Source organism: Manacus candei, unplaced genomic scaffold, assembly GCF_025592945.1.
Source record: "Manacus candei isolate 608988 ecotype Guabito, Panama unplaced genomic scaffold, ASM2559294v1 h1tg000023l, whole genome shotgun sequence".
Classification (NCBI taxonomy): Eukaryota; Metazoa; Chordata; class Aves; order Passeriformes; family Pipridae; genus Manacus; species Manacus candei.
In genome coordinates, this window is record NW_026138071.1 from 26503552 (window position 1) to 26531300 (window position 27749).

Here is a 27749-nt window from a genome sequence, read left to right on the forward strand (position 1 = left end):
TTTGGAGAAAAAGTTATAGCTCAAGGGATAACAGGTCATGTTCCTGAAAGTCATTGCTGTTCTCCATATTTGTTGTTGGGATATTTGCCCCATTTTTCATTTAGCAGAGAAAAAAAAACAGCGTGTGAAATTAAAAATAATTATAAAAATACAATAACAACAAAACCCTAGATTTCAAGGAGCATTTGGACAACAGTCCCAGGCACATGGTGGGAATTCTGGTGTTCAACTGTGCAGGGCCAGGAGCTGGACTCAATGATCTTTGTGGGCCCCTTCCAACTCTGGATATTCTATGATTCCATGATTCTATGAACCCAAACCCAGAAAAGAATCAATAGAAACAGGCAATACTCAGACTTGGATGACTCTGACCAAGACTTGGATATTTGCAAAGGCAATGATTCTGTGATTCTATGCAAGCTGCTCTTTTTTGAAATGCTCTTGTTTTTTATTTGTTCCAGTCAGGACACGTTACTAGGATGGAAAGAGGAGTAGGACGGCAGGAGGGAAGAAAGAGAAACACTATTTGATGGTATAAATATGTGGGGCAGCAATGCCAACCACGAAAAGAGGCCTCTCATCATGGAAAAATAAGACTTGTAGTTTTATGTAAAACAAAGATGCCTTCAGCTCCAGAGGGGACAACCTCGCCCCAGTCCAGCCCGAGCTGGGGGTGGGGGGGGGGGGGAGCGGATGGGAGGGGATCCTCCCAGGTCTCGGTAGACCCACAGTGACTCTCCGTGGATGTCTGGAGCTACTGCAAATGAGACTCTGCCTGATTTTGGAGGAGGAGGAACTCAGAGGGCAGTTCCAGACGGCCAGGGAATAGCGGGACTGGGCTGGAGACGCCTCCGCTGCTCCTCCCGCTCCTTCACCCCGCACATCCCGGCACCCAGAGCCCGGAGCCACCCTACAGCCGGGGATGCGGGAGTCTTTCTGACACCAGCCACTCCACAAAGTCTTTTTTTCCTTACGTTTCGGAGGGGTTTTGGAGGAGAAGTTTTGATGACCCCATTTTCCAGGTAGGCAGAATTTTTCTCTCCTCATACAGCAGTCATGCAGCTACTTACTGACAGATGCCCAACTGGGAATAACATAAATCCCTCTGAAATTCCATCCTGTGCCTGCTGCTGTTCGCTGACTCTCCAGCAAGGTGCCCACTTCAGGCACATCGTGTTTAGACAGTACCTGCTATAAAAGAATATATATTTTTCCTTTACTTTCAGCTCTTGGCTACTTTGGGCATTTTTCCAAGAGTTTGGTTTTTTTTCAGGTGCAAGCAGTGTGGGCCACAAGCTAGCATCTGCCAGGGCCAGAGGTGTAGAAAATCCCTCAGGGGGGGAGGGCTGGGTTTATTGAACCAAAGTCTTCTCTGGGGTAATTGAGCTGAGTTCAGCAGCGACACTGAAATGATGGCAGCAGGGGTAGCAGGGCAGAGCAACTGATCTGCTGTGTGATTCCCCTTTGATTTTGGGGATTTTGGAAGATATGAATTAGACTAACCTGTGGCCCATGCCTCCTAGTTTTGCTGAATTACATCAGCACAGGCTCCTCTGCTTTGGGAGGTAACAGCACGTTCAGGATTGCTTGCGAGCTCGTTGCACTTGGTGGCAGGGTTTTCCTCCCCCCAGCCTTCCTGCAGCCCAGGCTTTCCCTGGCTTTAATCCCAGGACAGTTACATTAGGAGACATGGAGAATATCTGGGATCCCTGTAGCTGTCGGGGAGCCTTCCCTCTGGGTGCTCTGCCCAGGGACTAAATTACAGGGCACGTTTGGGTAGTGCCAGCAACTAACACTGAAATTCCCTCCTTGTGCAGTGTGCAAACCATGGACACACAAACAAGGAGGAAGAGGAGGTGCATTCGTAAGAGTTTTGTTCCAAATGGGACATATTTTTCTTTTCCAGTTTTATTTAGCAAACACTTGAGTGGAAAAAATGCTGCATACACAAGTGAATGGCACCACAGGCAGTGCCTGCTGGGCATGGCCATGGAAAACATTGGGCTTGAGCAGCAGGGAGATTTCAACCTTTATTCTGCATATTTTAGCCGTAACCAGCATAATTCTTCTTTCATGAGAGTAAGCTGTTTGTGTGCCTTTTAATTTGTGTGACTTTAAATAAGCTTCTTGAAGGCAGAGTTAGCTTAGAGAGCAGAGCATCTAAATTTTCATGAATTTGGGATCAATTTGCTCAGGTGTTCTGGTATTGGAGGAGAAATACACAGTGCACTAGGAAGAACTTCAGAAATATCAGTCAGACCATGGCTCTGCCTTGCCAGGTACATGAGGTGACCTTTCTCTACTGCATTAGAATCTGCTTTATCTGATAATCAGGTGTGAGACTGCAAATAAGCCAGATATAATTGGCACATTTCAGTCATTGCAAGTAATTTGTCTGCCATAATATTACATTTGGTTCAGTTGCTCAGGGTGGGAAGAGAAGTAAGCAGAGAACTCAGGTCCTCCTGCAAGGCCGCTTTTTCTTGCAGTCTCTGTCCAGATAAATCCATGTGTTTTTCAGTTATGTGTGTAACAGCCAGGTCACCTGGGATCTGAGTGTGGGAACAGCAAAGGCCATGCATTTTTCTGCTGAGCACCTGAGCATACACCCTGATACAGGGAGGATGGTGCAAAGTAGTGCCTTCAAAATCCGTTCAGAGGACCAACTGCTTGAGATTCCCTGTTGTTCTTTTTCTCTAGTGTGCATCTCATGGGGAAAGAAATTAATCAGTCAAAAATACAAATACTGAGAGAAGGCCTTGTAGGAACAATATCCTACTGTGGCAGAGAGAGAAGGGTCAAGGAGGAACAAGATGGGCAGACCCAAGTATTCAGACACAATTAGTCAGCTCCCAGTTTGCTCTTTCTATTAGTTTTTTGGGCTGTGTGTTTTCAAAAATTGCCTTCAACATCCAGAAAAAAAGTTGGTCTGAAATACTGTTGAAATCTGAGATTTCCATCTCAGCGTTTTGCAGCAGCAGGTGAGACTTTAAGTCAAATGTCAAATGTTATGAGATTTGCAACAGCATCACAGCAGCTGAGGATAACAAAATAGGCACCATTGCCCACCCTAGACTTGGAGAGCCATTAGTGGGCAGAGGAGTTCCCAGCAGCTGCCCCACTGTGTATGCACTGAGGTTAATACCAGGAGGGATGCTGGTAGGGCAGAAGACTAATGTAGCTCAAGGTGCAGAGTGGAATAGAGGAGACTGTGCAAGAGGGCCACAGAGAAGTGAGTTGTATCTGGTGTTTTGAGGTGTCGTGTTCCTGCCTCTCCATTCTGACCATGCAGAGCCCAAGGTCATGGTGTTTCACTGACCCAGACCCAAGCCCCGAGGGCCGCAGGCAGGGGCCATCCTGTGCCAGAGCTGGCCTTGGTTGCCTGTGCAGGTTAACTGCTCGCCACGGCTCTGCCTGGAGAGCAGCTCTGCCGTAGGGTGCCTTCCCACCCACACACACAGAGGGAGGGAAGGAGGGAGAGAGGGAGGTGATTAAACCCGGGTCGGGATGATGAGTCAGACACTTGGCCAAAGCCTTCAGCACTCCCAGCCTCTCCAAAAGTTATTGTCTCCATCTTCCTCAGCTAAAGGCTGGCTCTAAAATGGTGCTGTCTGAAGGCACCAAGCTGTTGTGCCCTCCAGAAGATTGGGGTCTCCTGCAGCTCTGTTTTATGGAGGGCAAACAAGACAAGGAAAGCCCGCAGTAAGTTTAGAGGGATGAAGTCTTGATCTTAACTAAAACACCCCTTTAACATTAAAGTATTTTATCCTTACAATACCCCTTCTGTTCTCTGCAGCACAACAAAACTTGTGACATATGCAGAGACTTAACAGAATCACAGAATGATTTGGGTTGGAAGGGACCTTAAAGCCCATCCAGTCCCACCCCCTGCCATGGGCAAGGACACCTTCCATGGACCAGGTTGCTCCAGGCCCTGTCCAGCCTGGCCTTGAGCACTTCCAGGGATGGGGCAGCCACAGCTTCTCTGGGCAACCTGGGCTAGGGCCTCACCACCCTCACAGGGAAGAATTTCTTCCCAATGTCCCATCTAACCCTGTTCTGTGGCAGTGTGAGGCCATTCCCCCTTATTCTGTCACTCCAGGCCATTGTCCAAAGTCCCTTTCCAGCTCTCTTGGAGTCCCTTTAGGCACTGGCAGGTGCTATAAGGTCACCCCAGAGCTTGCTCTTTTCTAGTCTGAACAATCCCAATTCTTTCAGCCTTTCCCCATAGAAGAGATGTTCCTTCATGAGGCCACAGTCATGTCTCTTTACAAACAGCTTTGCAGCCACTCTGAGTTGGAGGTGGAAAGGACCTGCTGCATGCACATACACTGGTGGTCTGGCCAGGCAGGTGAAGAGAGAGGAACATGGATGTGTGCATCTGTGTGGATCAGGGGTGATGGAGCCAGCACGGGCATGGGGTGGTCAGACACACACCTGGAGAGAAAGCATGGAATTGGAAGGTCCTGATGCACTCTCCATAGTTCCACCACATAATCCCTCCCTGGCAGAGAAGCTAAAGCAGTTTTAAATAATTCATGCTCCAGTAAAGGAAATATTTTAATCACCTAGCTTTCAAGTCAGTATAAAAATCTACATTAGTGGCCCAGTGATGTGTCCCAGTGAAAGAGAAGTCTTCTTTGTCACAGACAGGGTTTTCAAGTAGCATTGACTGGCTTCTGTCATCCCAGCAGAGTTAGGAGGTTGTGCATCATGTTTAACATGTAACTTGTGTTTTCCCACAGGCATCTGAATACCCTGAGGGACTGCTGAGATGTTCCAACAAGCCTTGTTTTCCACTCTCCTTTGCGTGGCTCTAGTTCCTCTCCACGCTCAGCTTGATGTGGACAATGGAGATGTCAGTCCTGTTGCCTGTGCAGGTATTAACCCAAATAATTTGGGTCACCTTTATGGGCAGCAATTTTAACAAAAGCAGTGGCCATGATGAGTTGTAGAACCTGCTTGCAAGGAACTGACAGTGGGGCATTCCGCCTCTCCTGCCTCTTTGCACTCCTGTGGTAAAAATCCATCTGTAGAGAACACTGTCCTCCACCCAAAATCACAATTCTGGGTTTGCATTGGACTGCAGAGGGGTAGAGATGGAAGAGCTGGGGTCTGCCAGTGGAGATGGAAGAGCTGGATGGGGTCTGCCAGTGGTGGGCTCTCCCAGCAGATACAGTGACAAACACCAGTTCAGTCTCCAGCACTCAGCTCTCTGTCTGATGCCATAAAATTGTTCGCTTTAGATGTGATGATTTCATCACTTTTCAGTTGCAATGCAGAGGTGATTTACTTGTCCAACCTGACTTCTACAAAAAAACCCAAGATTTTCAAGATTGATTCAGTACTGAGCAGTGCTGTGTTAATGGTTGGAGTCTATGATCTTAGAGGATTTTTCCAACCTTAAGGATTTTGTGGTTCTGTAGCAGATCTTAGAATTTAGAAGTCCTGGGCACTGGGGAGCCACCTAACACAAACACAGATGTCAGTTTGTGACTGACAAGTCCCTAGACCTACGTGGGACTTGTGCTTTTTCCAGGACTGCACTTGGTCCAGGTTTCTGGGGGACAGTGCAGGGGGGTGCATGAAGTGCTCTGACATGATCTGAATAATTGTCTCCATGCAGAAAAGAGGAACTGCCCCATCAATGTCTACTTCATCATTGACACCTCAGAGAGCGTTGCTCTGCAGACTGTGCCCATCCAGAGCCTTGTGGACCAAATAAAGCGGTTCATCCCTGTGTTCATCGACAAACTGGAGAGCGAGCTCTACCAGAACCAAGTCTACATCACCTGGCAGTTTGGTGGGCTCCATTACTCAGATGTGGTGGAAATTTACAGCCCTTTAACAAGTAGCAAAGACATTTACCTGCCCAGGCTGTCCGCTATCAACTACCTTGGCCGGGGCACCTTCACGGACTGCGCCATCTCCAACATGACGCAGCAGATCCAGACCCAGATGGCCACCGGCGTGAACTTTGCCGTGGTCATCACCGACGGCCACGTCACCGGCAGCCCCTGCGGGGGGATGAAGGTGCAGGCCGAGAGGGCACGGGACATGGGGATCAGGCTCTTCGCGGTGGCCCCCAGCGAGAAGGTCTATGAGCAGGGGCTGCGGGAGATTGCCAACCTGCCGCACGAGCTGTACCGCAACAACTACGCCATCACGCAGAGGGACACGCTGGACATCGACGTCAACACCATTGACAGGATCATCCAAGCTATGGTATGGGCAGGCGGGGGGGACAAGAGAAGCAGTGCCTGGACGTGGGGATCATTTACCCCTGTGCTGGGCTTTTGGCAGGGCTCTAGAGAGCACCTCTAGCAGGGAAAATGGAGTTTCTTTCTGGTACTTGCCCGGGACCCCTTGGTTTGTGCCTCTTGTTTCCTGGCACGTCTGGGCAGGCTGCCACCCTAGTCCTGGCTCTTGCTGAAGACCAGACCCATACCCCATCCTGCTCCACATCCAGGGGCACATGGAAGAGTGTGCCACACTGAGACACATGCTCACCATCAGCGTAGTCTCTGAGACCCCACATATGAGGCACTGTTAATGGGGGGCTCTGCTGAGAACATCTTTGCAGCCATGGGGCCTTTACCACCTCGCTTACCTCACCATCACACAGCCCTTCGAGGAGGGGTGGGATGCTGTCTTTCCCTTGGGGCTGACCACCTTAACTGATTCTCTTCATCCTGTTTTCTCCTTTGCAGAAACATGAAGCCTACGGCGAGGTAAGTGAGCAGCATCTTTATGCCGGTGCCACACGACATAGGTTTAAGTTGCCTCAATTAGAGAAGACCAGCTTGTACCCCAAAACAGCATGGACCTCTGTGGGATGAGTCTCTGCCCACCTGTGAATCAGTGCAGAGTCTGGGGGCACATTCCCTTATCCAGTGGTTATAATGCCACACTGGACTCCCTCCCTGCCTCCCCCTCACCTGTAATGAGTTCAGGTCCATGGTATAGACTGGTTTCATCACTTTGGAACCATGTTCCTGTTCTGTAGGTGCTGCGCAAGCTGAAGCTCCTGCCCTGCTGGTACCACAGGGACAGGGTTTGGCATACAGAGGGAGGAGTATGCAGGTGATGGTCCAAAGGGCATGCCTGTGCCCTGAGGACCCCAGTGAGCAAGCCCCCCCCACCTCTGATGCTTGGCAATCCTGTTCTTCCTGTCTGGGCCCAGAGCCAAGCTGTAATGAACCTGCTCATGGAAACTTTCCGCTCTTAATTGATGGGCAGCACTTCTCAGGGTGCTTGGTGCTACCCCAGCCCTGGCACAGCTGGAACCACAGTAGATTTTAGCCCTGACTTCATGAGAAGAGGCGTGTGGAAAGCTACGGATGCAGAGATGAGCTGGGTTTTGGATGCACATGAAGCAGTGGCATGCTGTTTAATTAAACACCTCCTGTTTAATTCCTTGTATTAAAGTGCTACAAGATGAGCTGCCTGGAGATTGCAGGTCCACCTGGTCCCAAGGGATACCGAGGGCAGAAGGTAAGTTGCTCTAAGCTGTGGGAAAGACAATAATGCCCGTGCCTGCCACAACCACTGCAGCATGCCCTAGATAGACCCCAGCTCAGTTGCCTTCTCAAGTCGCCCTCAGGTGGTAAATAACTCACCAGCATCTGTCTTGGCCCTGAGAGACACAGTAACACACAGCCAGCACTGGTGTGCCCATGTCTGTGCCAAGGCTGCCAGCAGTGCAGAGGGACACCCGAGCATTTGCTGTGTACCTCCAGCACCCAAGGACAGCAGGAGCGAGGCAGCAGCTGTCCCTGAGCTTCCCACTCTCAGGAGCAGAGCTCTCACATGCACAGTGTCCCACTGTCCTGCCCCAGCTCTGTGTGCTCCCGTCCCCATACAGTCTTTCCCTGACTTCCCCAGAATGAAGGAGTTCCTGCTCGGTTCGAGCAGCTGCAGGGAGCAGGATGCTCCCAGAAACTGCCATTTTCTCAGTCATCACCAAGGCTGGACTTACATTCGTTTTTTTCTTTCCTTAGGGTGCAAAGGGGAACATGGGTGAGCCAGGCTCCCCTGGGCTGAAGGGACGACAGGTGAGTTGTGGGAAAATCCTCCCCTCCCTTTGCTGGGGCTACATCTCTGATGACGTCAAGCTAACTCTCCGTGTCTTCCTCCCTGAAGGGCGACCCAGGTATTGAAGGTCCCATCGGATATCCTGGTCCCAAGGTAAGAATCTCATAGCCAACGGCTGAGCTCTTTGCATGGTAAAGAAGGGGGAGCTTTGGTTCTCCCTCTTACCTGCCCATTTCCCAGCCCAGATCCCTGCGCTCTGCTGCCTCTCTTCCTGGTGCTTTCCCAGGCGCTAACACAGCAATTTTCTTCTTTTTTTTTTTTTTTCTGTTTGTCTTTTCTTTGTCTAGGGTGTCCCAGGGCTGAAAGGAGAGAAGGTGAGAAAGAAGAGACAGAATCGCTGGCTGGGTACTTGGCAGAGGCTGTGCTCCTTTCTGATGCAAAGAGATTAGCTGTAATGGGGAAGGACAACAACCCTGTAACACCATAATTGCAGCCATGGGGAGGGATTTCCAAGGGCATCCCAAAGCCTGTCTCCTCCTTCAGGCATTGCTCACGGTGCGGTAAAGTGGTGATGATTCTAGGATGCAGATGGGTGGGGGGTGTAGGCAGTGCCTCACTTCCTGTCCTGTTTTTCTCCCAGGGAGAAATCGGATCCGACGGACGGAGGGTAAGAAAAGACGTTTTCTAACTTGCATGTTGTTCCAGCTACCAACCTTTGGAGTGTGTGTTAATAAATCCCTCTTTTTTTCCCCCCCTTGATCCCAGGGTGCCCCTGGTTTGGCAGGCAGGAACGGCACTGATGGACAGAAGGTAACCGGGAGCACTGGTAGCAACCCCATAACGTCGCTGCTGCTGTTTCATTTCTTTACCCTCTCTCAACCCCACGGGCTGTTTAGTTTCTCCTATGCCACACGCTGGCTTTCTGTTCTGACTGAGGTTTCTGTGACCTTCTTTGCACACTATTCTGCATGTCCTGTAGAAATACACGAAGTAATTCAGGTTGTAGAAGTGAATCATAAAATATCCTGAGTTAGAAGGGACCCACAAGGGTCATCGAGTCCAACTCCTGGCCCTGCACAGGACACCCCAACAATCCCACCACGTGCCTGAAAGCATTGCCCAAACACTCCTTGAGCTCTGCCAGCCTTGGGGCTGTGACCACTGCCCTGGGGATCCTGTGCCAGTGCCCAACCTCCCTTTTGGGGGAAGAACCTTTCCCTAATATTAAACCTAATCCCTTCCAACACAGCTTCATGCCGTTAAGTGTTGTCCTTCTGTCAGCAAGCTCTCTGCAGAACCTGGATGTGTGACCTGCTCTGTGCTCAGGCTGAGGAAGTGATACGGCTGGGTAACTTGTTTGTTGATACCTTACCTTGGTGTTAGTGACCCCTACAGGACACGGACACAGAAAGCTTTGTAGAAATTTGCTTTTCAAGGCAGTTCGTCACAGAATCTGAAATTTCATCTCTTAACTACTGCTTGTTCTTAGTCTTAAAGCCCTAAAGCCAAGTTCAGGGGCCTCGCAAGAAAGTCCCTGGCTTTGTCCACTGGCCATTGCATGCTGGCTTTGCTCTGCACCATCTCATATACCCAGCCCAATATACCTGTGAGGTAATAGCACTTCTTCCCATTCCTCAAATGCCTGCTGAAGCTCAAAACCAACCTTCAGTCCCCTCCACTCTCCAAAACACTAAAGCCCTTCAGTCTCCCCTATTCTCTATCCGGGGCAAGCTGTCTCAGCACTGATGACAAAGCTGTTTTGGGGCAGGGAGCACGGCAGTCCCTCTCTCACAGCATCCCTCAGGCAGTGTGGTTGCTGCACACCTGAGCTGCTTTGACATGAGATGCATGGGAGAGGACAACCGTGGACATGAGTGACCACCAAATCCAGCCTCAAGGGATGTTTCCATCACCCAGGGCACATGTGCAGGATGAGCATGCCTGAATTCCCACTGCCACTCAGAGCTTTACACTGCTCTCTCCTTCTCCACTTGTCTCTGCACAGCCCACTTCTGTTTAAGGAATACACTTGCTATTTATTATCTAGCTGATGACAGGTAAGGTCAGCAGATGATGCTAAAAATTATTAACTGTTAACCAGAAAAGCTGTGTTTTCCTTCAGACACCTACAACTTCTCAGTCTTTTTCTTTTGAATGCAATCTCTCCAGGGCAAGCTGGGGAGAATTGGACCACCGGGATGCAAGGGTGACCCTGGTGACAAGGTAGGAACCCATCAAACTCATCAGCACATCAGTTGTGTAGCTGCTGAGTGAGTTACATATGTAGAGAGATGGCCAATGAGAGGTTACTGGCCTGTTTTCCTGCCAGCTGATCTGATTCCAGAGCTGGGATCCCTGGAATGGGGAGCACAGCCTGATTTTTCTGTGCCTCCTTTCCATGTATAGGTAAGCTGGGAACCCCTAGTGTCCCTCCCCTCCACAGAGAGAGGAGGAGCTGCCCCTTTCATCCACACTGCAACAAGCAAAAATTACTTTGGTCTCTAGAACAACTTTCTAAGCACTGGCTTAGAAAATTTATTTTATTAGAAATTTTATTTATTTTGCAGGGAAAGTGTTCCCACTGTGAAATGTGTGGTTCTTTGTCATTTCCCTCCACAGGGCCTTGATGGCTACCCAGGAGATGCAGGAGACCAAGGTGAAAGAGGAGATGCAGGCATAAAGGTACAACTGCTCTGGACAGACAGCTGAGTGTGGGCAGAGGCCACCAGTGGGGACAGCTAAACACCATTCCCTCTATTTACTCCTAAATCCTACGCTGCTCATGGAGCCCCTAGACCTTGGGGTCTGGATCCCATCACCAGGCACAGGAGCTGAGGGAAGAGCCTTGCTGGCCCTGCTCCTTGGGCTGCTCATGGTGCAGCGTGCTGCTGAGGCAGGCAGTGACCATTGCTCTCTACCTGTTTCAGGGAGATCCTGGCCGGCCTGGTCGCAGTGGACCCACAGGACCTCCAGGAGAAAAAGGAAGCCCGGTAGGTTCATGCAGCGTTCAAATGCCTCCAGTGTGTCTTTCTGTGGTCTGCTCCATGTGGCACGGAGCTGGAGCAGAATCAACTGCATGACCATGCTCAAAGGTGGCTGCATGCCAGGGCATTCTGATGATCCTGCTGCTTAGCCCACCAGCACGGAGAATGCACAAGCCCCCAGGTGGTCGAGGGAGCTCTCCCACCATATGTGTCCCCACTGGTACAATGGGAAATGTGAGAGGGGACCACACAACGCTCCTGCAGCTGCCCAGAGCAAAACAAGGATGGGTCTTGAGCGTTCATCCAGAGCAGAGAAAAGCAGACGGATTTGGAATGGTTTATCTTCCTGTCCGATCCATTCGTAGAATCACGGGATGGTTTGGGTTGGAAGGGACTTTAAAGGTCATCCAGTTCCAACTGCCCTGAACCTGGGCTTGAACACTTCCAGGCATGGGGCTGAGATAGCCCCTCTGGCCTTGGGCAGGGCAGGATGGATGCTGTAAGGAACAGATGACAAGCCTAGGTTCAGCTGATGGAGGGAAGGTGATAGAGCATCACACTACTCCAAGGCTGGAGCCCATGCTCGTAGCAGTGATATTTGGGCATGTAGAGTGTGTGGAAGCAGAAGCTGGGTGCTCATACACACCTCTGCTCAAGGTGGACTGCTTGACACAGCAAAAGGAGGGGTGTGCACCTTGACTTCTCTTCCAACAAACTATTTCTTTTTCTTCTCCAAGGGACTTCCAGGCAATACTGGAGCTCAAGGGCCTGCTGGAAACAAGGGAACGAAAGGTGAAGCAGGATCCCCTGGACCCAAAGGAGAGCCTGTAAGTGTCTGAATAGGTCTCTGGACAGTGGGCACACCACGGGAACCTGATGCAGTTCCATGGATGAGCACTGAGAAACTCCCCTGTTCAGTTTGCATGCCCTGCCGTGTACATCCCAAAAGATGTGCAGATGCTGATCTCCTCTTGTCTCTCCCATCAGAGAGCAGTACTCCCATAATACTAACCATTTGTTAACCATTTCAACCATTTCAATGGTTAACCATGCTAACCATTTCACCTTAGAGAAGCATCCTGTGTTCCCACAAAGGCATGGCCTTTTTTCTCCAGCAAACTGTTCTCTAGCAAGTTCCCCAAACCTCTGGCTTTTTGCAGGAGCTCACAGAGTCAAGATCTGATGGCCATTATGGTAGAGCTCTCTGAAAAGGGCAGTGTCACAGTATCACTGGTGCCACACAGACCGAAGTTAATATGATGGGGCACTGCAAATTTTGGGGAGTGGTCTGGAGACGATGCTCCCTGGCACAGCTCCACCAGCACCATGGGACAAGAGCCCAGCCAGCTTGTGTCCTTGTGGGGAAAGCAACCTTGGATGAGCTGGAAGTAAATCAAAGTCTTTAACCCTGAGGGAATGAACCAGGAGTGTTTGTGGTCACTGTGGTGAAAGAACAGTGTGGCTGTGTCTTCCCAAAAGGAAGCATGGGCATCCCTGCTCCCCTGCTGCCAGGCACACACTCGCTAAGGGGGCAAGCATACATCCCCCAGGCCCAGGGGGAGGAGGTTGGGCAGCCAGGTGTCACTGTGGACATCTGTAACATCCATCTTCTCACTCCATTTATGTGACTCCCTGTATCTGCCAAGGGTCGACGTGGAGATCCAGGGACGAAGGGCAGCAAGGGCACTCCTGGGGGCGCAGGAGAAAGGGTGAGTAAAGCAAGTGCCCAGACCATTGCAAAAGAACCCGAGATGGGTGGGACTGGTGTGTGTGATCTGCTACTGCCCAGCCATGCAGTGTCCATCACCAGAGCTGGGAATCAGAGATCCCACTGTGCTGTGCTCCGACTGTGCCCACTGCCTGCCCTGCTGGCATCAGGCACAGCCTCTTCAAGGGCTTGGTCCAGAAGGGAGGTGAAGGGCACTGAAGTTCAAGGTTAAGAGACACATTCAGAGGGCCCGCTGCCCTGACACTGTTTCAAGCCAAGAACCACCAGATCTGAGAAGGGCATCAGGCCTTCTCACTCCATATGGCATTGGAGACAGACAGCATTGGAGGCATCCCTGACCAGGAATATCTTTACCCTCTTCACAGGGAGATCCTGGTCCAGAGGGTCCTCGTGGTCTGCCTGGTGAGGTTGGAAACAAAGGAGCAAGGGTAAGCATGGGGCAGGGATTGGTGAGAGCCAGGAGGAAGGGGAGCACTGCTGCCATCGGGGCAGCTTGCCGGACTTCCCTCCTTATGCACATCTGCCTCTGTATGTTCTTGTGTCTTTCTTTGCTGTACAGGGAGACCAAGGATTGCCGGGACCTCGAGGTCCTCCAGGTGCTGTGGGAGAGCCAGGCAGGATAGTAAGTCATGCTTGGGCATCTGTGTGACCTTGTCCTCCCTCTGCAGTGAGAGCTTGCTCTACTGGCATAAGCTGCCTGCACTGACCCTCCTGCACTGACCTGCAATGACTTTTTCTCAGGAAGGCTCAAAAATTAGCCCAGAGGCCCCTGAATAGCCTCTAGTGCAAGGAGAAGTCTCAAGACCCAGGAGTCACTGCTTCTCCATCACTCTTGGTCCCAGGTGTTTCTATGACAATATGGAAAGGACCCTCAGGGTGGGTCACTGGGGGGGAGAGGGAAGATAGGACTCCACAAGCATCCATTCGTCCTGGGCCTGTGATTAGTCCAGCACCCCACTGTGACAGTAGTGCTGTGACATCCATGTGGCTCTACAGGACATGGGAACACAAGTGCTGAGACAGTCACTATCACAGTAAACTCATCAGGAAGGGAGATGGTCCTGCAGCACCATCTCAAGAGCTGGGTTCTCCAGCACAGTCACCTGGGTGGCCGGGAGAAGAGATATGGTCCCTCAGGGAACATTCTCACCAACTCCCCCTGCTCTCCCCAAAACTATCCTTCAGGGATCACGTGGGGACCCTGGTGACCTGGGCCCAAGAGGTGACGCTGGACCACCAGGACCAAAGGTAAAGTTCATGAACAAAACTCTGTATTTGAAAGGGTGGTGTTCCTATTTATTTATTTATTTATTTATTTATTTATTTATGGGGGGGAAAGGCAGTTTCCACTGCAGAAACTTGTGTGCCTTGGAAACAGAATTAGACCTGAGCCTCCCTATGGGGCAGAGATGTTGCTCTTGCTCTAGCCAAGGCAGGTCTGATTACCCCCCTCACCCTGCAGAGATTCAGGGGCACCCCCCGCATGTGACATCCCCAAGACCCTGCAAATCTTTGCTCCACGCAGCCATTCCCAATACTTCAGGGCCAGCTGTAGAAGTCTTGGCTCCTGGTGGTGTCTCGCCCAGAGAGAAGACAAAAATGGCTGTCACACCAGGCTTCACAAGGTCAGAAAGGCTGGGTTTGGTATCTCATGGGTCTTTTTTTTTTCCTACCAAAGGGTGACAGAGGCAGACCTGGCTTTAGCTACCCTGGACCCAGAGGGCCACAGGTATGTACTCCTCATTCAGCACACAAGGAAGTCTGTCCTGGTGGATGTTGAGAGTGGAGCTCAGCAGCCTGAAAGAAGAGGGAAAAGGAAGGAAAATGATCAGGGAGTGGTGCCTGTGATGAGGAGAAAGGGGGTTGAACACCAGGATTGAACCTAACCACAGCTCCATCAGTCTCATGGCAGAGGTGCTGGGGACCTCAGCCTCCCTCATGGAGGTGAGGAGGTGGCTGTGCCCACCACCCCAACCACCAGCCTAAAGCTACACCTGTTCTTCAGCTTCTTACCCCTCAGTGCAGACTTTGGGTGTGCCTATTGCAGGGCCAGTACTGGTCGGGTGCTGACCTCTCCCTCCTCTTCCTTTGCAGGGTGACAAGGGTGAGAAAGGGCTGCCGGGACCCAAGGTGAGTGTGTTTCTCTCCATCACCTGTTTTTTTTGTACTGACTGAAATGCCAAGGAGTTGTCTCCCACCCCTCTGGGTTAATGGCTGAGGAGCCTGTCCTGCCAGCAGCTGCCCGGGCTTTTCCCTGCAGCTGCAGAGCCTGGCTATATCTCCCAAGCCCATCTCCATTTGAAACCATCTGAAAAATTCATTGCAGAACTTCTTTTTTCTTAGTTAATGCCTGTGTAAACACTGTTTATTTGCTCTGCACTGAGCTGCTCCTTTAGAGGATGCTCTCCCAGGCCAGGCAGGCATGTGTTTGTGATGCAGCAGTGCCTCTGCCTGAGCACATCCAGATGTACTCCATACTGGATCTGTTTTTCCTTCTATCGAGCAGGGAGCAAGAGGTGACCTTGGACCAAAAGGAGTGCCAGGGACCAAAGGAGAGAAGGGGGAACCGGTAAGCAGACTTCCCGTACTGTCTGCAGGGTCAGCATCCCCCTCTCACACCCCTGCCAGGCATGCAGGAGCTGACACTCTGCCTGCTCCGTGTCCCCTGCTTAGCAGGGCTGTGCCTGACGAGAGGGTCAGGAGGAGCCCTGAACACCAGGGGCTACATCGCCAGCCTTGCCCAGGAAATATTTGACCCTTCTTTACTTCTTCCCCAGGGTGACCCTGGCCCGGGAGGCGAGCCGGGATCCCGCGGTCCACGTGGTGAAGCAGGCCTTGAGGTACAGTCCCATGGCATTGTGTCTGAGTAAATGCTGCTGGAGGGGACATCAGCTGCCAGATACATATGCGGCCTCACAGTGGGCCTTGCCTTGCCTTGCCTTGCCTTGCCTTGCCTTGCCTTCCCAAACCTTCCCTTCCCAAACCTTCCCAAACCTTCCCAAACCTTCCCTTCTCAAACCTTCCCAAACCTTCCCTTCTCAAACCTTCCCAAACCTTCCCAAACCTTCCCTTCCCAAACCTTCCCAAACCTTCCCTTTCCAAACCTTCCCTTCCCAAACCTTCCCAAACCTTCCCAAACCTTCCCTCCCTTTCCCTCTGCAAAATGCCACGTTTTTGATGGCTCCAATTCCCAGAAAAGGAACTAATGGGAAAACTGTGCCTGAAATCCCTGTGCTCTTCTTACAGGGGACCCCTGGCCCACCAGGAGACCCTGGTCTGACTGTGAGTAGCCCCTTGTGCTCTTCCTGCTGGGGCAATCTGTCTTTGCCATGCACAGCCTGAGAACAAAACAGGGCATCAGGTCCTGCTGCTGCATGGCAGAGGTGGTCTATGGCTTCCCATGGGAGCCAGGGAAAGAGGGAAAGAGGGCTGGCTGGGTGGGAGGGGAAGGGAGAGCCTTTTCCTTAGAGGGGACAGAGGGAAGCATTCGCCCTGCACCCCTTTTTTGGCAGGATTGCGACGTGATGACCTACGTGCGAGAGACGTGCGGATGCTGTGGTGAGCAGACCATCACCTCTCCCCAGGGAAGGGGAACTACCACTTGAGGGATGGGGAAAGGGGGTCAACAGAGGGTTCATCTCATCCTTCTGCCCCATGAGCCACCCCTTGCGCTGAGCTGCCAGCTGTGGATGCTTGGTGTGCTCCTCTTCCTCCTTCCTCGAAGGGAGGAGCAACTGATCGAGCAAGGAGCACATCTTGGTCTCCATCATCCCAGGGATGGTCTCTTCTGTCCTGGTGGCTGTTGTTCCCACCATCACTGACCCTTGTGTTTTCCTCTTTCTGCCCTCCTCCCCAGACTGTGAGAAACGCTGCGGGGCCCTGGACATCATGTTTGTCATAGACAGCTCGGAGAGTATCGGCTACACCAACTTCACCCTGGAGAAGAATTTTGTCATCAACGTGGTCAGCAGGCTGGGCTCTATTGCCAAGGACCCCAAGTCACAGACAGGTCTGGACTGTGTGGGGACAGAGTGGGGCATGGGGAAAAGAAAAGGCTCTTGGATCTCTCCAGCTTCCATGTTTGTTTATTTTCTGTGGCTTTTCATGCCAACTGGGCAGGTCTTTGAGTTTCTCCGCTTTTCACTGAGGACGCAAAGCCAAGTAATGTGACACTTCATTGGCAGGTGCCCGTGTTGGGGTGGTGCAGTACAGTCATGAGGGGACCTTCGAAGCCATCAAGCTTGACGACGAGCGCATTGATTCCCTGTCGAGCTTCAAGGAAGCAGTGAAGCGCCTGGAGTGGATCGCTGGAGGCACCTGGACACCATCTGCCCTTCAGTTCGCCTACAACAAGCTCATCAAGGAAAGCAGGAGAGAGAAAGCCCAAGTGTTTGCTGTGGTGATCACAGATGGGCGCTATGACCCCCGGGATGACGACAAGAATTTAGGGGCCCTTTGCGGTAGAGACGTGGTCGTCAACACCATTGGCATAGGAGACATGTTTGACCAGCCAGAGCAGAGCGAGACCCTGGTCTCTATCGCCTGCAACGAACCCCAGCGAGTCCAGAAGATGAAGCTCTTCTCAGACCTGGTGGCAGAGGAATTCATTGACAAGATGGAAGACGTGCTCTGCCCAGGTCTGTACCTGTCCGTGCATGGTTCTTACTGGAACTGGAGTTTTGACCCCAGAGTTTGGGATGGGGGGCATATATGATTGCAGAGACACTGTGTGTCCCAGCAGGTTGGTCAGTAGCTGGGTCATTCATGGTGGGGCTGACCTTCATGTAGCCCTGAACTAAGAGTCCTTCCTCAGATATGGGCCAGCTTTTTGGGGCAGTCCTTTTAGAGTTCCATGTAAGGAACCTTGTTCTGCCATGCTGACTGAGCCAGTGAAGGTGGATGGTAGCACATCACTCAGTTTTCCTTGTTTCTTTTCCTTCCAGATCCACAGGTCGTCTGCCCTGAGCTGCCCTGTCAGACAGGTAAACATTACAAGTATCTTCATGCCATCTGCAAAAAGACCAGGGGGAGAGTGCAGTGCCTGAGGCTCAGGAGTAGGAGAGAGGGGGTGCAACTCTGTCCATTCCTTTTGGATGGCAGGAGTTTGAGAAACAGTGTCACTTTACACGAGGAGAGGATAAAGGGTTTCATCTCCTGCTCTTTTCCCGTCTCTCTTAGTGCTCTGCACAGGTAGGTACAAGTGCACCGTGCGAGCGCGCCAGCATGGCTCATCCCTGATATTTCTCCCTGCCCAAATTCCTGGGAGCCACCTGGTTTTGACCTCCAAACTCAAGGCAAACCCCCCCTTGCTAAACTCTCCCACTCCTGTGACCTTTGTATCTGGATGCTCCTTGGGAGTGACAGGGGCAGAGCAACTGGCAGAAATCAGTTGGAAAATGACAACACAGTGGACCCAAAGCTTTGGCTTCTCTAACGCTGGCTGTATTTGATTAACGATTAACTCAGGGTGTTGGATTAAAGGGAAAGGTTATAAGAATCCTCTGGTATCAAGAAGACAGCTGCTGCGTGCTGAAGGTAGCTTGACTTGGTCACGTTTTGCTTGTTGAGGGGCAGATATACATCCCGAATTCCTAGAGATCCTGTCTGCCTGAGTCCCTGTGCCTGTTTAAATGCAATAGATGCACTCTGTGCTGATTCACACAAGTTTATAGGGGACTTAAGTTTTGCCAGTTCCTGAGATTTTTATCTGTACTCTTGCCATGAATGTTTTTGTGGAGAACCACAGTTTCAGTTGAGCCTTATACAGAATATCAAATTTCATTTTGAAGTAAGTCCCTTTGCTTCCATACCAAGGGAAGGAAAACTGGTCCCAGGATGCATAGCTATAATCATTCCTGTCTAAAATCTTGAGTATTTTGAGTATTTGCACCTGGCCACACAGGGGGCACAATGTCCAACCGTGACGGTGAGCTCCTCTGCCGCGTCCTCTGAGGAGCTTTGTCCTGCGATTCCATGCACAAGGAGGTGACATCCCCATGCCACACTGGTGATTGCTCAGGTGTCTTCAAAGGTTTTGGTCTTAGCAGCGTTCCCATTTCTGAGGAACCGAAGCAGTGACACACTCGTTCCTCCTAGGCTTGGGCCACCAAAGCCCTCCAAAGCAAGGTGAAGTTGGCAGTGCTTTCCTTGTAGCATACTTGGGTATTTCTGTTCCTGATGCAAGGTGAGAACAGTTCGCTGGTATCTGACAGTCCTGGGGACCAGAACAGAAATGGCTCAAGGAGGCATCTGAAGGGGCTCCCTCTGGGGTGAATCCCTCAAGCCATGCCGTGGGCAGACCATGTCAAGTGCAGGCAAGACCTGTGCCCTAGAGAACACAGGAGGTGGACTCATGTGGCAGGATAGGTGTGGGCCTCCTGTCAAAGTGCCAGTAGACCTATCTCAACATGGGCAAAACTTGTGCTAGGTCTGGTAGATCAAATTTTAAGTAATAGGTAGAGATTTAGGGGCCCTTGGGCAACGAGCCTTCTACCCCCCCCACCAGATGGTCCGTGATGCGTTGCTGCCATCATATTTGGAAGGATTTGCAATGATCACACCTGCCAGGTGGCAAGGGAAATTGTTGGATGGGATGTGACATAAGGCACATGAGAGAGCCTGGGGCCTCTCTGCTTGGTGCTTGACTTCCTCTGGTTCTCCAAGAGCATCTCCTAAGTTAATGCCAGTTCCCATGCAAATCCTCTGCATGAAGACCGTGTTCTGCAGAGGGCATGTGAATGAGCTAGTGCACATCCAAGGAGTACGTCCCATCGTGGTTCAGCCAGACAGGCCCAGGTCAGGGACACAGCTACACCAGTCCTGTTCTTAGCCCCATGGCTGTCAGAGTGGCAGTCCTAACACTTTTAAGGGGCAAATCAATTGTACCCCAGCTTCAGCTTGGGTGTTATCAGCAGAGCACAGAGAAGGGCAGGCATCACGTACACATTGTTTCCCCCTCATGCTGCCCCAGTACTTTACCTAAGGAAATCCAGATTTTCCTGGTTTTGGGAGAGACCCATGTCTCTTATCAATTACTGCTGTACTAACAGGATGCTCGAGGGTTTAAATGCTGAGCAAATCTGACCAGTGAAGCAGTTGCTTCATAGAAACCGCATGACACTCTGTGAGGCTCTTGCTAACTCATGCAGAAGGCTTTGCTTTGAGCTTTGGGGGTTTATTCAAAGTTAAATTCAGCGCAGCCAGGTGCAGATGGAGGCTCTCTGAGTCCTGACTAGTCCAGACACTACACAGCTTTGGCTAGAGTCACTGCCTTGAGGCTGAGTGCCAGGAAAGGAGGTCACACAATGTTGTCCCTTAGATGTCTTTCTGCCTTACAGCATCACGTGTATGGTTTGCACATAGTAGAGTCCAAAGCTACATGATGGGTGAATTCCATCTGCAGATAAAAAGTTGGACCCCATGGCCTTTTTCCTGAGCACTGCCCTTTCTCCATCATGCCTATGCTGGATGAGTAGGAACTGGGCACTTAAGGTTTTGTGTAATTTTCTAAAGTCGCTCAGTTGATGTGTGAAAGATTTCAGTACAGATCCCATGGTTCCTCAGACATAAATGGCATAAAGATTCAAAACCTGGCTTTGGTCTTTTTACTTCTCTGTCCTCCTTAGCTCTGTTCTTCTCTGGTGCACTGCAAGTAGGAAAGCCAGGTTGCTTTCAGAGACACAGCCATTGCTAGCGAGCCCTGAAAATATTCTTTTGACGCTCACTTGCAGATGACAGGAACCCTGGGAGCGTAAACCCACTTATTTTCCGCCCCATGGAAGAGGGAGTCAACATAAATTTCCCCAGCACCATATACTCGATCGCCCAGTTCCTAAACTCCACGCGGGAATCCCGGGACCCCAGTGTGTACACCCAGCTGGTGGCCACTTTGGCCTTTACCGCCGAAAAAGCCAAGTTTGCCACTGGAAATGAGCGGCAGGAGTGGATGGACTTGTTCATTGACACCTTCAAAATGGTGCACAGCGAGATTGTGGGGGACCCAGAGACTGTGCTAGGGCTGTGCTGAGACCATGGTTAGAGGTCACGGGGACGCAGGGGTTGAGCGGAGGTGGCAATCATCGTTCCTCAAGTGCCTGCTTGGCAGAGGGGACAGGTGCATTGGTAGATGCTTTTAGTTTAGGAGAAACAGAGGCAGTGGAACAGCTTGGTTGCGCTCAGCCGGGGGTGGGACACGAGGAGCAGTCCCCTCCAACTCGGCTGGCTGATGAGCATGGCAGCTTTCCCCAGCAATGGCAAGGGATGCTCTTGCTTTGCCCGCTGCTTTTTTTGCAGAGAGTCTAACAATGCACTTTCCCTGTGCATTCCTACCTATGTCTTTGGTGACACCCTCTGAAGCATCTTGCATCCTCTCTCTTGGTTACTGTGGGGCTCTCTTTGGTTCCTGCAAGGCTGACAAAGCAAGGTGCAATTCCTGCTGGCCAGTGTCTCTGTGGAACCCCTCAGTGAGCAGCTGGAGGTGTGGGAGGGAAGGAGCAAGCAATACAGGAGAGGGAGCACCCTCTCCTTCCATCGGGAGTACCTGTACCCGGGGAGTGCTTCTCTCAGAAGTTGTTTGAGCTCCCTTGGCCTTTCTCTGCTTGCACATTTGTTCTTCTTAATTAACAACTGTACCTGTCTGTATCCAAAAGACAGATATTCTGTTACATAGGGCCGGGTGGTCCAAAGCAGAAATCCTTGACTGTGCAGTCACACCTCCATGTCATGTGTTGTATCACGCACTCAATTACGTGAGCTGTTTAAAAGCAAGTACCTAAACTTGATATAGCACAACCTATTTAATCCACACCCAGTGCTGGTTTGGTTCAAAGTCCACAGACACACCCCTTGCACTGCCGGTCTGTGTGTTTAGGCAAGGAGTGATATTTCCATCAGATCAGGGGCCCCTGATTTTCAAAGGTTAGGCAGGTGTGTTCCATTCCCACCTCCATTTTAACTACTTTCAAGCCATATTTAAAGGAAATGGAATTTTGTGTGCAGACACAGGAGTAGAAGTGCTTACTCTAACTGGCATGGTATTATTGCAATAAAGTCTCCTGAGCAAACGACATATTTAATGGGCAGAAGGGAGAGGTACCGTCTTCAGAAATGTGATTGGGCTGTAATATTTCCAGGTGTAAAAAGTGGAGCCAGTTGCCAAGCTCAGGCATGGGAATTGCCTGCATCTAACTTATTTCAGCGTTCTCTCAGGGTTTCAGCACTTTTTGCACCCAGTCTGTGGGGACAAGGAGCTCAGAGATCTCTGCTATTGCCATAGAATAGAGGGAAAAGAATGCTGAGCACTTTACATGATGTGCTCCATGTTTTAGGTGAAGGCAAAAGGATCAACCTGTACTTGAGTCTGGTCATAAGTCTCATATTCTAGATAGTCTGTGTAAATCCAGACTCCCTATTCTGCTTCGATTTTTACCCCAAAATTATTGTGACTTAGTCTATTGGGATGCAGGACTGAACTCAGAGTAGTTAAGCTGCTCCAGCCATGATGCCAGAGGAAAAGCCCCTAAACCCCACTGATTTGAAGAGAACATATCAGGGCTGGGACATTTTGCTGAACAAAATGAGGACTGGGAAAGATTTCAGCAAAGGGTGTGTTGATTTCATTTAATTTCATCACACAGTGGCTATTTATTTCACCTCCCTTGGAAATAATTTCTAACAAAACATTGAAAAAAAAGTTTTTTACCTCTCAAAAACCTTCAGCTCATTGGTGGGGGGCAGTGGGAGAGGGAGAAAATGTCTCTTTGCCTGAGTGGTGTTTGGACTGGCCCTTGGTGGCAGGCAGGTGAAGGGGTGTTTTTTTAGCATAATGCTGGCTAATCCCTCTGATAAAACCTGATGGATTTCATCTCAGCAAAGGAAAGACACAGATAAGGATCTGGATAAAGGATAATCCTCACCTCCCCAGAGACACAGGAGGGCCTAGGAAAAGGGGAAACTCTGAAAAGGGCAGGGAGATCAATCTCCACCTCACTTTCATCTCCACTGTCAACACAGTGAAAGAATAGAGAAAATACGAGTTCCCCATGCTTTAGAAGAAGCAGCAAAGTGATGTGAATGGGTGGGGTTACTCTGCACATGCATGCAGTTAGATGGGTTGCTAATGGAGGAAAATCGGGGGTATTTCTGCTTTTTTGTGCTGCCCTCGATAGACATCCTCAGCTGTGCAGTATGGTGATCTACAGGCATTCCTGCCTTACTATAAGCCACATGAGAAGGACCAATGCAAGATTTTAGGTGGCCTAATTCGTGGTGCCCCCGAGAGTTTCTCTCCCAGTTAAGAACAAGAATCTTTTCCCTTGCTGCAGGAAAGGGTGGTTGGGTCCTCAGCCTCTCAGAAATGGGAACAAGCTGCAGTCACAGCATGACACCCAGCAGGACAAACCTAAGGTTTTGCTGCCTCACATCTGTTACATTCCCATATGTTAAAGGCACCTTATCAAACAGCTGGAAGGCAGCCCTCTCCAGCCGTGAGGGCCAAGCAGCAAGCGGAGTGTCTCCGGGAAACTCCTGTCAGACGTGCACTGCACTGTCACTGACGCTCCGTGGAGTGGTGCTGCTCCCAGCCACCCCCTTAGCTTAGCTCAGAGCTCGTAAGGCTTGCTCTGGGCCACGTGGGAGGCAGGTCAGTGGTGCTTGTCATCTCCAAAAACATGAGTACATGTGGGCAAGCACTGGGGGAGGCTGTTAACACCGCTCCAACATGGCACGCAGCCCTCGCTCCTTACCCGCTCGCTTCCACCGGCTTTCGCAGACCCTCACGTGGGTTTTGCACTGTGTGGTTGCAAGGCCTTCCTGCCTTTCCCCCTCCACAACTGCACAGAACAGGTGAGGACGAGGAGTGCAGGTGCTGCCAAGGCAAAGTATCCTTGCAGCAGCAGTGCCTGCATACCAGGAACTCAGGACCAGCATACCATTTAGACAACATTTCTCACGGAAGATTGGGCAAAGGTGAGTATGTGCCTTTATTGCTTTAAAGGAGGGGAGGTACCAAGTGATAGAACAAGAGGAAATGGCCTCAAGTTGCACCAGGGGAGGTTAAATTGGATATTAGGGAAAATTTCTTTGCTGAAAGGGCAGTCAGAAACTGGCACAGGCTGCCCAGGGAAACACTGGAGTCATCATCCCTGGAAGTGTTCAAAATACATGTACATATGGTGCTTAGGGATATGGTTTAGTGGTTAACATGGTGGTCCTGGGTTAATGATTGGACTTGATGATCTCAGAGGGCTTTTCCAACCATAACAATTCTGTGATTCCATGATTCTGTGCTGAATCCAGGTGTAGCATCATTCAGCACCAAGGAAGCTCTTTGTCGGGTTGGGTTTGCTCATAGTGCAAAAATTCAAGCTCATGTGATAGTCCTATCCCCAAAGTTACCCCTCCTTGCCTGAAACGGATGCTGAGGCTGGGGCTGCTCCAGAAGCTCCTATTCCTTGCCAGTCATGCAACACAATATGGCAAAATCTTTGGGAATTCACCCTTTTGAGATTCAGTCTTAAGAGCCACAGAACTACTGAAAAGTGGTATGGCCATTGTTCTGCTACGGCCAACTCAGGGGGAACACAGAGGAACACCGAATGCAGTACACATAACTACAGAAAAGGGATGAAGCAATGGTCCCTTACTATCAGCTGACTCCAGAGATAGCTATTTTCTTCTTTTTTTTTTTTTTTCCTGAGCTCATTCACTTCATGTTCATATATTCATATGCCCACTTCATGGACAGGTGCTGTTCTGCATGACTAAAGAACAATGTCCCACTGTGTTCCCTCCAAATATCAGTCTGATATCTATCACCAAGGCTGCTTTACTATGAACAAGCGCACCAAGAAAATTAGTCTTGTTTTCCACCCAGTCTTTATAAGCTCTTCAGGAATTAGTGATTGCTGATTAAACTAAGCTGGGTGGAAAGCAGGAAAACAGCTTCCATCCTAAAAATCCGTGTGTGCATTGATGGCCTTAGACTGAAGGAGGGAAGGCTTAGATTAGAAAGAAATTCTTTAAGGGTGGTGAGGCACTGCCACAGGTTGCTCAGAGATGTTGTGGACACCCCATCCCTGGAAGTGTTCAAGGCCAGCTTGGACAGGGCTTGGAGCAACCTGGGCTAGTGGAAGGTGTCCCTCCCCATGGCAGGGGACTTGGACCTGGGCGATCCCTAATATTCCTTCCAACACAAACCATTCTTTGATTCTATGGTAAGAATAACTCTGAAAGTAAACCACTCTTCAGAAGTAACCAAGAGGTTTGCAGGTGCTGCCTGACATTAATCTCTGGATATTCCTCTCACAGATGAGAGCCGGGAACTGATGTAAGACAGTGGATGTAATTGTGGGACTGAGATGTGCAGACCTGTAATTTCATTGAAGTCGTTCATAGGTCCCAGAATTAACATTCATTAAGACCTCGTGTCTGGGAGCTGAGGGCATCAGAAGCAAAGCTCCTCCATTATGAGCTGCAAAGACAGGCTTTGGCAGCAGAATGGGGCTGGTCCTTCTTTGGACAAGGGTGCACACAGGCAACTCCAGCCCAAATGGCCTGAAACAAGCCCCAGACCTATCCCTTAGTCTTCTTATTCTCCCAACTCTTGTCGTCTTCTTCCCCCTGCAGAGCTTGCTGTGGCCCAGTGCACCCAGCGCCCCGTTGACATAGTTTTCTTGCTCGATGGCTCGGAGAGGATCGGTGAGCAGAATTTCCAGAGTGCCCACCACTTTGTGGAGGAGGTGGCCCGGCAGCTCACGCTGGCCAGGAGCAGCAGCGACAACATGAACGCCCGGATCGCGCTGCTGCAGTACGGCAGTGAGAGGGACCAGAACGTGGTCTTCCCGCTGACCTACAACCTGACGGAGATCTCCACCGCCCTGGCGCAGATCAAGTACCTGGACTCGTCCTCCAACATCGGGTCAGCCATCATTCATGCCATCAACAACATCGTGCTCAGCCCAGGGAACGGGCAGCGACTCGCCCGGCGCAATGCTGAGCTCTCCTTCGTCTTCATCACCGACGGCATCACGGGGAGCAAGAACCTGGAGGAGGCCATCAACTCCATGAAGAAGCAAGATGTCATGCCCACGGTGGTGGCCCTTGGGAGTGACGTAGACATGGACGTCCTGCTGAAGCTTGGCCTCGGGGACAGGGCAGCCATCTTCCGGGAGAAGGACTATGACAGCCTCTCCCAGCCCAGCTTCTTCGACAGGTTCATTAGGTGGATTTGTTAAATGAAGGGCGCGCACACATCCTCCTCTCACTGATATACACACCCCTGATATTACCTCTTGTATTTTCTTCCCTCATATGTTTGCTAGCCCAGAACAGCTGCCCTCAGGGTCCTCCTTTCTAGTCAAAATCCAGAGCTCTTTATTGATTTTCATGATGAAGAGTCATGTATGTTACATTTATGGTGCTAATTAAAACCCAGATCAAAGGAGGATACAGAGCCATATAAAGCTTTACACACACCAAGCCATGACTTGCGTATGTACTGTAATCCTTAGGAGGGCTTATCAGAGAAGCAAGAAACCTTTCCAGTGTAGCAGGATGAATGAATAACTCTAGTTTTCAAAAACTCTCAATATTCCTCACTGTGTCTTGCTCCTCCTTCCTGGGAGCTATAGGATGGTGTGAGAGGTTTTGCTGCCTTCCACAGTTGTCTGCAGATGCTTCTTTTGGAGGTGTATCTATCCTAAATTTCACAAATCGTCTCTAAGATCTTTATTTTCCTGTGGGCCATATCTCCTGTGATTCCTTCTGCCATTCTGCCCTTCATCAGAACCTGCTCATTTATTACTGCACTCAAAATCCTGTCTGAGAGGGGCCTCCTAGCATCTCACAAAATACCAAGCAGCCACCAGAGCTGCCTCTCTGTCACCCCGGTGTGCTCAAAGTGTCAATGGCGCCTTCATCCCACCAGTATCTGTTGAGCAATGCCCAGATTTGAACTTGAATTGTGCTGTCTGCAAAAATAAACAAACCCTTTTCACCCTACCCTGAAAAAGCCTCTATATTCTGTAGTTCGTCTCATTTTATTTTTTTTTGAATTATTTTTAATGAGCAGCTGGTTCTCCTGGTTCTAAGCTGATAAGTCCAGATAATCATAGAATCACAGAATGGTTTGGGTAGGAAGGGAACTGAAAGGCCATCTCATTCCAATCCTCCTGCCATGGGCAAGGACAGGTTGCTCCAAGCACTGGCCTTGAACACTTCCAGGTGCACCCTGGCCCTGCACCCTGGCAGGGCATATCCAGACTGTCGTGTCTCACCACAACACAGACAATGCCTTCATTCCTCACCTGGTTCATGTTCCTCACCTGTTCATGGGTGAGGAGATCTCAGGTGCCTCTCTTTGAGGGACTGTGCCTTTCCCCACCACAAAGGTGCCATTGCACCTGACTTGGGCTTTATATGCATTTTCTTCAGCGCATCTTACATCCAACACACCATCCATGGTGTGTCACAAGTTGAAGGAGCCCTCTGAGGACATGTCCTATAAGGTGGTCGAGGTAGGATGGAGAGGAGTGTGGGTTGTGCATGGGGGACCCCAGGGATGAGTGAAGGGACGGGCTCCTGGCATGGGCAGAAGGCAGGGACGCACAGTGCTGGAGAGCCATGTCCATCAGCACTGTGGTGTCACTGCCATGTTCTCCCTCCTCTGGAAAGGAGTGCTGTAGGAAAGGCTCAAGGGTCATAGGACAAGACATGGCTGCAAGCAGAGAGGGGCTTCACAAATGAAATCCCCCTGCCCCAGCACGCACAGACACGCAGCCAGCACTGCAACAAGGATGGATGAGGCTGCGCTGGCAGGAAATCTGGGGGAGATGGGCTGTGCCAAACTGCGGGAGGTTCCCTTTGTCATGGTGAACATTTTCACTAACAATTATTACCCTGCTGTTGAGGATGGCAGCCCACATAATTACAGCATCCCCAGCCAGCCCTTCTACTCTAGCTGGGAAAGCTCATACGCAGTGTAAGGACTTTTATGGGCAGTGGGA

General features: G+C 50.6%; 1 protein-coding gene across 2 annotated transcripts; it reads left to right on the top strand.

The window, feature by feature from the left end:
• Nucleotides 1-727: 727 nt before the first annotated feature.
• Nucleotides 728-27659, top strand: COL6A2 (collagen type VI alpha 2 chain). 2 transcript variants are annotated; one of them, XM_051787171.1, is made up of 28 exons: nucleotides 728-1022; nucleotides 4746-4880; nucleotides 5627-6225; nucleotides 6711-6731; nucleotides 7429-7494; nucleotides 8001-8054; nucleotides 8143-8187; nucleotides 8382-8408; nucleotides 8675-8701; nucleotides 8800-8844; nucleotides 10204-10257; nucleotides 10654-10716; nucleotides 10962-11024; nucleotides 11756-11845; nucleotides 12665-12727; nucleotides 13113-13175; nucleotides 13307-13369; nucleotides 13933-13995; nucleotides 14426-14476; nucleotides 14842-14877; nucleotides 15254-15316; nucleotides 15525-15587; nucleotides 15994-16029; nucleotides 16260-16305; nucleotides 16604-16756; nucleotides 16932-17384; nucleotides 17691-17729; nucleotides 20478-21164. In XM_051787171.1, the coding sequence occupies exons 2-28, from the start codon at nucleotides 4775-4777 to the stop codon at nucleotides 20771-20773; spliced, it is 2748 nt and encodes a 915-aa protein (XP_051643131.1). In that variant the 5' UTR covers nucleotides 728-1022; nucleotides 4746-4774; the 3' UTR covers nucleotides 20774-21164. The 2 variants fall into 2 exon arrangements, with proteins under 2 accessions (XP_051643131.1, XP_051643130.1); XM_051787170.1 differs by lacking the exon at nucleotides 20478-21164 and adding an exon at nucleotides 25372-27659 and having other exon boundaries at nucleotides 732-1022.
• Nucleotides 27660-27749: the final 90 nt, after the last annotated feature.